This window comes from Mus musculus, chromosome X (assembly GCF_000001635.26).
Source record: "Mus musculus strain C57BL/6J chromosome X, GRCm38.p6 C57BL/6J".
NCBI lineage: Eukaryota > Metazoa > Chordata > Mammalia > Rodentia > Muridae > Mus > Mus musculus.
In genome coordinates, this window is record NC_000086.7 from 138966688 (window position 1) to 138980354 (window position 13667).

General features: G+C 36.7%; 1 protein-coding gene across 2 annotated transcripts in view; it reads left to right on the forward strand.

Annotated features, from left to right (window-relative positions):
• The window catches only part of Nrk (Nik related kinase), a 96302-nt gene that overhangs the window by 52457 nt on the left and 30178 nt on the right, over positions 1-13667 (forward strand). For both annotated transcript variants that reach the window (XM_006528550.4, NM_013724.2), the window contains exons 8-14: positions 981-1111; positions 3647-3701; positions 5101-5179; positions 6116-6291; positions 7957-8020; positions 8450-9578; positions 11973-12071. In XM_006528550.4, the coding sequence (XP_006528613.1) occupies positions 981-1111; positions 3647-3701; positions 5101-5179; positions 6116-6291; positions 7957-8020; positions 8450-9578; positions 11973-12071 (1733 nt within the window). The remainder of the gene's footprint in view (positions 1-980; positions 1112-3646; positions 3702-5100; positions 5180-6115; positions 6292-7956; positions 8021-8449; positions 9579-11972; positions 12072-13667) is intronic.

Sequence of the window (13667 nt, forward strand, 5' to 3'; positions counted from 1 at the left end):
CCCATTGCTTTCCCTGCATGTATGGGATATACCAGTTTATAGCCTTCATGGGTATTTCTTGGCTCTTAAATTCGGCTGTTAGAGAGAGTAAGAACATTGAGTTATTATGTAAAGATAAACTTTTGTAAAGTCTAGATAATGAAAGGTTACAGCAAAGAAAAATCCTCAAAAATACTTGAAATATTTCTTCCTTTTCTTCGATGCTTTCTGAAAGACTATCTAAGACTATTAATTTTGCTTCATTTTTCTTTGATTCCACTAAATTATTCAAGCTGCTTTTCAGTTATTTTGTTCACCATCTTCCAGATTCCCAGAAACCGTTATAAATTTGAAAATCTACTTCATATTTCATCCCTGTCTTATTGTTTTTGGAATCAATAACCCCAGTCTACTTCAGCATTTTTCTGTCTGTTTCTCAGGATACCATACTAAATATTTTCTTACAATGTATCCCACAGAAGAATAGGAAAATAAACAGTTTTAGAGTAAAGCTAAGCTATAGATAGCCCAGATATTAGTTGTGCCTGATTCGGGACGCATCTACAGTAAATTAACTTCAACTGGGAAGCTCACTTTTCCTTATCAGATTTGAGTTTCTGACATCATGCATGAGGCTTTAACAGGAATGACATTGCTAAGACGTAGCTCCCAGTGCCGTACATCTCCAGCTTAGTGGCAGATCCAAGCTCTACTTATGCCATATGCCACATCTTAGCAACCAGTGAAACTTTATTTTTAATATTCATGATAAACATTTATCCAAACCTACATTAAATTTATAACAGTACTGTTGGGCCTCATTCCAACATAAATAGCAGCTAAAGCTCATTTCCCAGTATTCCTGGAGAAGACTTCAGGGTGAAGTTCTCTGGGCCAGAAAGAAAATTTGTTATCCATTGTGGCTTTTGTATTGCCTTTCCAAGTTAAAGCAATAACTTATTGAGATTTGTGTTCCTGATTAATTATTTTGACATATGTAGTGGATTTTGGAGTGAGTGCCCAAGTGAGCAGAACAAATGGACGGAGAAATAGCTTCATTGGTACACCGTACTGGATGGCCCCAGAGGTGATTCATTGTGATGAGGACCCAAGGTGTTCCTATGATTACAGAGTGAGTATGATAATTCCGACAGAGAGGATTCAAATTTGAGAAGAAAATGACTACATTTATTTTATTTTTGAGATTTCTTTTACTCATGTGTATGTATGCCTCTGTGCAAATGTACACACACTTTATGTCCAGGTGCCATTGGAGGACAGAACACAGTGTGCAATACCCTGTGGCTGGAGTTAAAAATAATTAGCATACCATATGACATGGCATACCATGTGCTAGAATGTGAACCCTGGTCATCATGATTAAGCAACAAGTGCTCTTAACTGCTGAGCCATCTCTCCAGCCCCAGCTATATCTAATTTGAATGATAAAAGAATAAAAAGTAGATCTTCCTTTTAAATAAACACAATCAGAAATAGTAGCCTGTATTTCCATATGTGGTTTCAGAGTATGAATAAGAATAATATTTTATAATAATGAAGACAAAGTAGAACATTGGCACTTTCTCAGAATCAGGAGGGAATATCTACTTCATATTGTTGTCAACTTCTTTATAAAAATATATTAGGTGGTTTCAATTGGAATTTTAACTTCCAAGAACAGAGGAATTTGTAAACTTGTTGAAATGAGGCCAGGACTGGGGCCTCAAGACTGTAATATCAACTACTTAGGCAGCTAAGACAGGAGTATTAGGCCTGCCTGAGCTACAAAATGAGTTTGAGGTCAGGTTTTTATCACAATGAAGAGTGACAAACAGGGCTGATGATACAGATCAGGATAGAAATTCTGGCATTCATGAAGCCCTAAATTTAACCAGCAGTTCCACACATAAAGAATGAATGTATAGCAAATAATCCTTGTAAGTTAAAAATAAAAATAATAATATCATTACTTGGTGTACTGAAGACAATCCTTGGCAGTTGGTTCATCTCAAAAACCACAGAAAATCAATGGGATCAAAAACAACAATTTGTGCTGCATATTAACATTTCTACTGAAATGTCTATCTGAAGTGCACATATACACATCCATGTATACAACCGTTTGTTACAGCAAGTTAACAGGGAAAGGAGCAAAGCTCCCCGTGTGCTAAAAAGTAGAAAAAGAAAACTTCATTCAACCATGGCGTCACAAGTCTTCCAAACAATTCATTGTGATCTCTTTTTGTAGCACGCAGGACTCGCGGTCTCACATAGATCAGTTTACATTTCATCTCTTTGCCTTTTCCTCCAATCCGTTTTGCTTGTTTTATTTATTTATTTATTTATTTATTTATTTAGTTAGTTAGTTAGTTAGTTAGTTGTTTTTGGTTTTTTGAGACAGGGTTTCTCTGTGTAGCCCTGGCTGTCCTGGAACTCACTTTGTAGACCAGGCTGGCCTCGAGCCACTGCGCCTGGCTCCTTTTCGCTTGTCATGTAAAGAAATTATTTACTGAGAGCCTGTTGCAGTTTTGGAAAGCTAGGAAGATGATGAGAATAAGGTTATTTAACTCATTTTCTGCAAGGTGCGAAGCTTTATATCTGTATAAATTTTACCATCCTCTAAGTATTTTAACCCCTTGCTTTTCCTATTTAATCTCAAAATAATTAGAAGAAACCTTAAGCTTGCAATATCTTAAGAAGCAAAGTTAAGCTATCTGTAAGTTGAGGCTCTAAAACAAGAGTAAAGTTTTTTTTTTTTAAGAGTCAGCCAATACACCACTAATAAGGTGCCCTTTACACTTTTCTAGAACTGCATTTTATTTAAGTATGGTCTCTGTGCTCATTGCACCTGCCTGCATGTATGTGTGTAAAAGCACACATGTGGAATTCAAAGGGCTTGCAGAACTCAGTTCTCTCCTTTCAAAATGTGGATTCTAAAGACTGAACTCACGTCCGCAGGCCTGGCGGCAAATGTCTTTACCCACTGAACTATCGAACCAGCCCCTTTTCCTTCTTTGAAAAACCAAGTACAGCTAATACTGGTGAAGACAGTTTATAAGAGCTTCATAATGATTCTAAGCTCCATTGATTATATTCCAGGAGCTAGTGAAATATGTATCTAATAATTAATAAGAACTATTTCAACAAATATAGTTTATATGTAGCATAATTTATATACATTAATGTTTAACTTATAAATGTTAGGTATCTCTACATGTCTATTAAAGATATATATTTTGTGTACATATATGAATATATTTATATATTATATGTGTGTATGTGTGTACTAATGTATGTATATCAATCCTATGAAGAGGGTGCTATTAAGAAACATTCTACATTAAATGAAATTGAGATACAAAGAATTAAATCACTTACTCTATATCACACATAATAGATCTTAATACTAAGACTTCATTATGACAAGTTATGCAAAATGCATTTACCTTTCACTGAACATCATTCTATGTGAACATATGGTACAGTGAAATTCTGGCTAGTCACATACTCAAATAATGTCTTTCTGTAACTTTAGTCTACAATGAAGCTTCATTATAGAAACAGATGAAATGGCTGTAGAATTGATATCCAATCCCAACCAAAATGATATTGAGTCTCCTAATACTAATTTCCCACTTTAATAGGCTTCTTAATATCTTCTTTTTAGAGTGATGTGTGGTCTGTGGGAATCACTGCTATTGAAATGGCTGAAGGGGCTCCTCGTAAGTACAAATGCTTGATATATTTGATGTATTTCTAAGTTTGTAAGATTATACTGTATAAATCTGTCTCTCTGGAACATGACCATTTGTAACAGTCAGTGTTTAGTTAGCCACACATGCATCATATCATGTACCAAACCATAAATGGTAGTTTTTCAATGATGACCAAATGCTTTTTTTTTTTACAAACCATCCTATGTAAATATATATGTCTTATTCTTTTATGTTTCTTGTGTCTTATCTTCAATGCCTACTTCTCTGTCCATCTCTTCAAATTCAAAATATGATACTTGGCATTAATTTTATTTTAAGATTTTAAGTCATAGAAGGAAAATGGATTAAAAGGCAGACTCATAGTAGGAGGACAGGAGAGTTTTGCATAGAGATTGCAAATGACAAGTTTCCTTGAAAAGATACATTAGGGTCAGGAGATTTTGTACTCACAAAGAGACAGGCCATCCTGCCTAGATAAGCATCGAAACTGGCTTTAATCCTAAGCATCTCTAGATTGCATCCCTAAGAAACATTTCTCTTTCACCACTATCCTTCATTTCTGGAGTAAGAACTCTGCGTGAAAGCAATACTCAGCAAGTTAACTGTAGCAGCCTTCTAGGTTTTCATAATTTTCATCTCAGAAGAGATAGTTTTCCAAAACCACAATTATCATATGGTGTCTTCCAAGATTTAGGTAAGAAAATGATCATCCTTTGATCTTTTATACATCATCAGGGTCTCCCAGAAAAACAGAGACGGGCAGAGGAAAAGCTTATGAGGGAGAAGTTGCTTTAACAATAGAAAACAAAACCTTTTGGCTATCAAGGTCTTCTTCGGTTTTTATGTTATAGGTGGGAACTTAAGCAATATAGGGGTATTTACACCAAGTCTGGAAGATTTACAGCAGCTTTCAAACACCATAATAACATAGGGCACGAGTTGAAGAGATGTGTTTCTTAGGCGCTGCCTTTGTGTATGTGTGTGTGTCTCTGTGTGTGATAGTATGAATCCTCTGCTAGAAACAAAGCAGAATATGGACAAAACATCTTCCTGTACACCAGAAGAATTTAATTTCATCTGCACCAAATATTTCCCTTTTTCACATTCCCCTAGATATTAATAAAATTATTTTAATATTGTTGGCCATTTTTCTAATAGCTGTTTCTTTCATATTTTATTAAATTGTTAGATCAGGTAATGAAGGCACGTCAGTTACTTCTTACTGTAACTTATTACTGTAATGTTGCTATTAAAGTAAATTTTGCTGTTAGTTATTATACAATTATTTATCTGTTCATCTCTTAGTGTCTATTTAACAGGATATGTGAATGAGACTGTGGGATGAGCAGCGGGCTCTGCACTTAGTCTTCCTGTTCGTCCTAACCCTATCTGTTTCCCTTCACAGCTCTGTGTAAGCTTCAGCCTCTGGAAGCCCTTTGTGTTATTCTACGGGAAGCCGCTCCCAAAGTCAAATCCAGTGGATGGTAAACAGGAATTTCTTAAATATATTGATTTAGGAATTTGTATAGAAATTTTCATTGATTTGATCATTCTTGTTTCAACATTTTTGTTGGACAGTATTTCCTGCAATCCAGTGTCTTAGGTTGAATGTCTAAATCGTCAGTATTTATTTAAGTCAAGATCTAGGTGATTAACCAGAAATAAGCAACATCCTCCTTATGTGTGATGAGGATATTGTAGTGATTTTTGTTAATGGACGTGATTATCAGATGCTTCTATAGCAATGAGGTGAAGGGAGCGATGAGGCCCATATGTGATGTTTGTCATGGTGCCTAGACATGCAGTCAGTAACTGTGATGTACATGCAGTCAGTAACTGCGGTGTGCAGCCCTATTGGTTACCCAGTTAAATTAAACATCCACACACTTGAAGAGCCGCTCTGCATTGCTGCAGACCTGGCAACCATGAGAATTGTGTTTTATGAAGCTTCATCCAACTACATGTGATTAGTAAGAAGTGGCAATTGTTGTTCAATTATTGGCATTTCTTTGCTTGAATTCGGTTTAACTGTTTACATAGATTTAGCTTGAATCTCTTTGCATGTGCTGTTTTACAAGCCTGCTTCGTACTGTTTAGCAACACCTTCTTTCGGAATCACATTGAGTCTCTTAATTGCCATCTGATTACATGAGCTTTACTATGTACCTGCTGCTGAATTCATGGACATTTCTAGTGTTGAGTAGAAAAATCTGTTGACTCGACTTCTATTTCTGAGGTTTACGTGACATCATCGTATCATGTATATTGTTAAGACGTGGGATATTTCCTAATTGAAAAGACAATCCTAGTTCTAACAAGTCTTTCGGAATCTTTGACCTTGAAATCAGCACAGTAGTGGGCTAAGAGTAGCACAGCAATTAAATAGTGTCATTCATCTTTCTATGCTCCATTCTTTTCAGGTCCCGTAAGTTCCAGAATTTCATGGAAAATTGCATGATAAAAAATTTCCTATTTCGTCCTACATCTGGAAACATGCTTCTTCACCCATTTGTCCATGATATAAAAAATGAACGACGTGTTGTGGAGTCCTTGACAAAACATCTTACTGGGATCATTCAAAAGAGAGAGAAAAAAGGTAGAGACGACAAAGCTTTGTATCTTTCAGAGTTGGTATCATTCAGAATCGATATAGGAGCTTACATTTATTTCTTGTTTTTAGTTTTAAAGTATTTGTTAAAGAATTTGGACTGCAGGGGTGGCACTAGAGAGTTGGTTCAGCAGATACGAGGCCCTAAGTTCATGTCCCACCACCTATGTCATGTGGCCCAAAACTATCCCTAACTCCATGGCAAGTAGACATGTAGATCTGACACATCGGGGACAATCCCAGAGCCTTTTGCCATTTCAGTTTTTCAGCGCTGTATGTCAGTAATTCATTCAATTGCCTCTTTTGTGAGCATTTATCTATGAGGCTAGTTAGCTATTCCCATTATACCTATCAAGTATTCATACTTATAAGACCTAAAGCCTCAGATTCAAATAGAATTTTGGATTGTGGCTGTATTATTTTAAGTCAACTTCTAACAAAAGAAAGGTAAGCAACTCTTTGAGATAACTGTGTTCGTAACTGCAAATTTCATGACTTAGTTTTGAAATGATTTGTATATACCATATGAAGTTCATGTCATGTCCTAATCACAAACTTGAGGTATAATTAAAGAAGCTCACCTATGTACACAAAGGTCAGCTACACTTACTGATCCCCACAGTGACAAGATGATTTTACTCAATGGACAGGAAAACACTGAGGAAGCACTGCAGACAAGGCCCTGATTGTGGAACCTGAAAACAATAGAAAGCAGGCTAAGATCAAATCAAATGTGAGAACGACTGCAGGATTACTTGTCCGGTCCACAAAATTATGTGCCCTCTTTATAAATGGGGAGCTACAGGGTTCGTGTATGTGCCTCTGATCATGATGTTATGGGGGCCAGCATCATACAGGTCATTCTTAAGTCGCTAGAGGAACATCAGCCATGATTTGCTGAAATCTAGAGGTGTAAGATTTCAAAAAATGTTACCTATAGCAAAAGTCCCACTTCACTGGTGATTTCTCCACAAATGCAATTATAGCGGCCCTAGGCAATTTAATACAGGGAATTGGAAGAGAACTCTCCCATTTGTAAGATGTCACATTTCAGTAATAACACCACAGTTGACAGGAAAAAATCCGAATGCATTAAATATATTAAATATAAAACAAGCACAAGCAGACTACTTAGAACGCTGCATGTAGATTGCCCCTCTCAAGGTGGGTTACGTCAGGGAAAAGCACTTAAACAACTTCAAGGGGAAGCCAAAGTGTTTATGTCACTCTAAGCTTGGGATCTTACACATAACTAAGCCTCTCTTGGAGCAGACGCAGGTCCATCAGTGAGCATATAGGGTGGATCAAGTGTTCAAGGTTCTACAGGTCAAATCCATACCATCAAGTGGTCCTTGTCCTTTTTCTTCCTTTATCCCATTCTGCCTTTTCTTGATGGCAGCCATCAGATTGCTAAGATTTATTTCCCTTAAGTCCAGAAAAATTAATAGGGCTGAGTTATCTCTACTGTGTTTCAAAACTATGCCTAGAAACTTGTCAACATCACCAGCAAAGTATGTTTGAAGAGCTCCCTTATTTCTTACCTTCTTACCCATAGTAATTCACTCTTCGTCCTGAGCCATAGAAAGCTGCAGTCACTAAGGTGAACCATAAGCTGTTTTTTCATTACTTCCTTTTCTCTTTTTCACACAAAAGGAATACCTGTGGCCTTTGAAGGAGAAGAAGCTGCTAAGGAACAGTACATCACAAGGAGATTCAGGTGTGTTGGGAAAACTCATAATTAGACGATAGCATGATACCTGAGACAGTAGATTTAAATACTGTTGTCTTCCGCTCAAGACGACTTAATCCTATTTGATACAAAACAAACAAACAAACAAACAAACAAAACCCGCCATACTTCTGCTTCTATGAGATATTGTGAGAAAACATTGTGAATTTTTGTTACTATTCCGAAATGACATAGAGCAATAAAACAATCAAGTAGAATACCAACCTACAGTAAGGGTTTAATTCATCAGTGGCATTATATTACCTACAGGATATTTCAGACACTGCAAGAATGAGTACAGAATTATTTGCTATCTTTGTTGGTGGGTCTATCTTTTAAAAATTAAAGCAATTCTCAGACATGACCTAGTTCCAGCAAACACTCATGAAATGCCATTCTTCTGTATGCTTATTTTAGAGGGCCTTCTTGCACTCCTGAGCTTCTCAGAGTGCCAACCAGCAGCAGATGCAGACCACTCAGAGTCCTGCATGGAGAGCCCCCTCAGCCAAGGTGGCTACCTGATCAAGAAGACCCACAGGACCAAGAACTTCAACAACTGCAGAAGGCAGCCGGAGTGTTCATGCCTCTACATTCTCAGGACAATACATCCAAGCTTTTCCCAAAGCAGGTTGAGGTAGCACCCTATCTCCGTGGGGCAGCTCAGGTGGTCATGCCAGTACTGGTACAGGTTGAAGCACCGCCCCAAGTAAGCAAAGCAGCCCAGATGCTCAAGTCACTCCCCACTCAGGACAACAAAGCTACTTCTCCAGAGGTCCAGGCCCCCGTAGCCGAAGGACAGCAGGCCCAGCATGAGGCCTTAGAGACAGAACAGCCTAAAGATTTGGACCAGGTGCCAGAAGAATTTCAGGGGCAAGACAGGGCACCTGAACAGCCAAGGCAGGGCCAGGCTGCTGAGCAGCAGCAGATACATAATCCGGTTCCTGAGCAGCCGCCGGAGGAGGATAGGGAGCCTGAGCAAGCTGAGGTGCAGGAAGAGGCTGTGGAGCCTCCCCAAGCTGAGATCGAGGACAAGGAACCTGAGGTAGTGCAAGTGCACGCCCAGGTGCTCCTGCCTTTACTGTCCCAGAACCGTCACGTGCTCTTGCCTCTTCATTTGGATAGACAGCTGCTCATTCCGGTAGGGGAACAAAATGAAGAGGTACCACGAGCCCAGGCCTGGGATCTAGAGGCCTCAAGGGCAGTTGGTGCAGTGCAAGCGCTGATCGAGGGACTATCCAGGGACTTGCTTCGAGCACCAAATGCATTTGTCACAAAACCACTTGGTCCGCTGCAGATCTTCTTGGAAAATTTGTCTACAGACGGGTTTTACACTGAGCCGGAACCGACACAGAAGAAAAAGTCGAAAGTTGCTAGTCTAAGGAAAGCAATAGCAAAACGACTAAGACCCAAGAGGTTCAGAGCAAAGGCATTATGGCGACTTGAAGATTTTGAATTCTCAGATGTAGAAACCAGCAGGAGACGGCGCCACCGTAGATGGGAGGACATCTTTAATCAGCATGAAGAGCAACTGAGACGAGTTGAAAATGTAAGAGATTTTTGATATTTTTTCCTGAGTGAAAACTACTGGGAAAATATGCTCGTTGTTGCTTGCATATTTTCCCAGAGGAACCAAATGAAACCAATATTCCATGTTCTACCAAAGTTTTACACTTCAAATGAATCATTCTGAAATCTCCAGATAATTGTGATCAAAAGAGGAGAAATTGCTTTAATAGTACAACTAATGGTTTAATGTATCGCTACTAAAGGAGTTGTGGCTTAATTAATTATTAGGGTTTTATTTTGCTTTGTTTTACTTTTCTCCAATTACTCCCTTAACCAGTAAATGGATAACCTACAAACACTTAAAATTTGAAACATTCCTAATTTAAAATTCCAAAGTTGCCTCCATTTTTTATGTTTCTAACATATAACTTTCCGGGACTACAGAGCTGACTCCACAGATAAAAGCATTTACTGCTCTTGCCCAGGACGTAGGTTCAATTCCTAGAACCCTACAAGGAAGCTCATTACAGCCTGTAGCCTGTCTCCTGTGGGTTTCTGCACACATTTGGTACACATGATTAAAGTAGGTAAATACACATAAATTGATTTTTTTTCAATTTGAAGTTGCTTATTTGTTATTTCTTGCCATAGAACGGAGGATGGCACTATTTATGTGAATTGCATTAATTTATACTTTGGGATTTTAGAATTGAGGTTAAAATAAAAACAAAAACTAAGGACTAGAGAGATGGCCCAGAGGTTAAGAGCACATACTTTCACAGGGCTCAACTTCAGTTTTCAGTATCACATGACATCTAACCATCTAGAACTCCAGTCCTGGACAATCTATTACCCTCCTCTGATCTCTTCAAAAACTGTACACCTATACAAATAAAACAAAATAAAAGCAAATACATCTCTTGTGAAATGAAGACAAAACTCATATCCAAAACACTTTGAATATACGTGTCATATTTATAACTTGTCTTCTTAATATTCCCATGCTTTTATGTAGTTGTTCAATGATGTGACTGCACAGACCAGGGAACAAGTAGAACTTGACTTCCCATTTAAGAATAGTCAATAAAACTTCAAAGCTCCCATATGTAGGTGGATAAAATTTGACAGACTTGGTTGAACTTTATGTGGCACTATTAATTTAACAATGAATAGTTTATAGGTTTAATAAGCAAATTATTAAGGTCAATATAGATTAGGAAAGCAGCTGTTTTCTAGTAATTTCCAGTATTCATTTATATAAAAGGAAATGTAATATGATGATTAATCACATCTACCTAATAATAACTGATGTAGTAATTACAAATGAACCCTTCCCGAATATCTAGATATGTTATAATTTGGGTTTGTGCACATGAAGCCAATTATGTAACTGGTAACTTCCTGGCACTTCTACATAGAAAGGATTTTAAAAAGTGAAAGGAGAGTGAGCCAAAAGGGTAAATGGACACCTCCTTCCCAGAATGTAAGGAGACAGAACTTGTATGAGTCTGAAACCATGATCTGTGGCCTGAAATAAGGCATATAACTTGCTAATGACTATTCTCAATGGTCTCTCTAAACCAATTAGAGCTAATGGGATTTGCATTATTGAACAAGACTTGTATTTATCCTGGAAATATGCCCAATATTAGCAGCAGAGAACATACTTACTGTCATTGTTTTTAATATATATGTGAGAAGCTACTTCAAAATAGAAATAAGTCAGTTAATAATTGTTAGCCATCCTATGAGCCTAAGTTCTCACATAGACATCATATCCAGATATGTGAGATATATATATTTCCTTATGGAATACATAAAGGAAATAAAATTCTTTATACGACAGAAAACATCACAGTTCTTTTGAAATACGTGAAATTTAATTAAAATTTATAGACATGTCTGAGTGCTTTGCCATACCAGTATGTAAGACGCATATATTTTCATTATAATCTGTACGTGGAAGAGATAATAGTGGTTGATTCATTTGATTGAACAATTTCTTAAACTCCGAGAGCTTAATTTAGGAGGAATGGTTGGGCTCTATATCACAGATCTTCTTCTATTTAGAGCCCAATTTTAGAGTTATAGGAGCTTACTAAATGTGAAACCGTAGGTTGTGATTATGTGTTAATCAAGCATTAAATCAGATTCTTAATCTGGATCCCAAAGATAAGCTTCAGGAAACCAGCAGTTAACCCCCAAACTGTATGCAAATGTGTGTCTGCATTCAGTTTTCTGTTGGCAATCTGTACTTTTCCTTAGATTTTAAAAGGGATCCTTAACCAAAAATTATTAGAAACTGCTGGTTTAAATAATTTTTAAGTCTTTGGAAATTTTTCGTCATGGTTACAAAATAAGATGATTCTGTTGTTCTTATCACTTGCACACTCATAATGATTTAAATATTTATATTATTTTTTTTGTTTCAAAGGACAGAGAAGATGACTCATCAGACAATGATGAAGTGTTTCATTCAATTCAGGCTGAAGTCCAAATAGAACCACACGCTGCAAATCCTGCAGGAAATGAGGTAAAGTTCTCAGTATGAGTTGTTATGACATTAATAAGTACCTAGAAAAGTGCCTCTTAAACTTAATGGTCTCAGGATCCCTTTATAATTTTAAGTATCGAGAATTCTGTAAAGCTTTTCCAGTATGTCATTCACTAACTTACTGAAAATTAAAACCAAAAAGGTATAAATACATTGAACATAATGAGTAAATATAAATGAAAAATATTTATTTTTCCCAAAATTTTATTATACAGATGTCGTTTTCTCCCATTTTCATATCCTTTTAATCTGTCTTACTTAATAGAAAACAGCTGGATGTTCATATCTACGTCATAATTCAATCTGTGACCATATGTTGTTTTTCTTGAACTATATGTATGAGCTGGCTTAGTACCTAGAGATGGCTAAAAAAGAGGAATTTGATATAAATTTTTCAGATAATTGTGACTCGTAGATTTTCCTTCAGAGTGTCCTTCAAATACTTGTGCATATTCATTGGTAAATGCCCAAACTATAAAAATAGAATCTAAAATAGTCCAAGTAAAATATTGTGTACCTCCAAAACTTCATTGTCCTGTCTTGTACTCTGAATAGAGACTCCACTTCTACATGATTTCTAAATTCATCTATTCATCAATTGGAAAACATTACTTCGCTGTATATATAGATTCCCCCAAATGTTTACATTCCATTGCACAGTATCAGAACAGCATTTTAACAGCATTACCAATGTTTACCATAAATGTAACTGAGTATTCATAAGCTGTCAAATGTTCAGTGACAGGTACTAATTTACACTTTCTCATTTTCCACTGAGAGCTCATGTTTTTATCATTGCTGGCAAGTAGCCTCACTTTGATTTTTTTTTTCTTCAGTTTCCAAACTTATTTCATTTACGATATCTAGCACATACACATAGTTCATGCAAGAAAGCTTTTCAGGAATTTTTTAAATCTACGATTTCATATTAAACTGTGAGTAGCTCACTGTGGAACATAGCCGTACATGTTTTACCTCGGTTCTCTCTGCCCTTGATAGACTATTTATCATAGATCTAAGTCAGTCTACGATTCATCTTCTCACACACGAAAAATTGAATGATGTCAGAGTGACTTCGGTTTTGATGACCACATCAAATAATACAATATTTACAGCATGGATATGGTGGTGTGAGTTCACTTCTTATGCACAGACAGTAGCATGATCATGACTTGGTTGGTAACAGCCAACATTTCCCATTCTTCTTGGTCACTGGAATTATTTAGTATATAAATAAATAACCATGACTTTCTTCTAGTGATGGTGGATCACATTTGTTGCACACCATCAGCACAAGATACTTCACAGAAGTCCACGATAAAAAAAAAATTGTCAATGCTTTTGCAATATAGTTTTTTAGAAACTAAATCTTGTGTGACTAAGAGTATTGAATTATAAATACTAAATATTTGCAGAGGGATCAGGAGTTGGATTGTGTTAGTCAATGAGAATAGTCAATTGTGTCTCTGTGTTGCCTTAACTCATACCCTTCTAAACTAACTCTACATTTTCTAAGGTTATCATTCACACAAAAGTCAATATAATTTCTTTGAGAAAGTATGGCATAATTGGTGT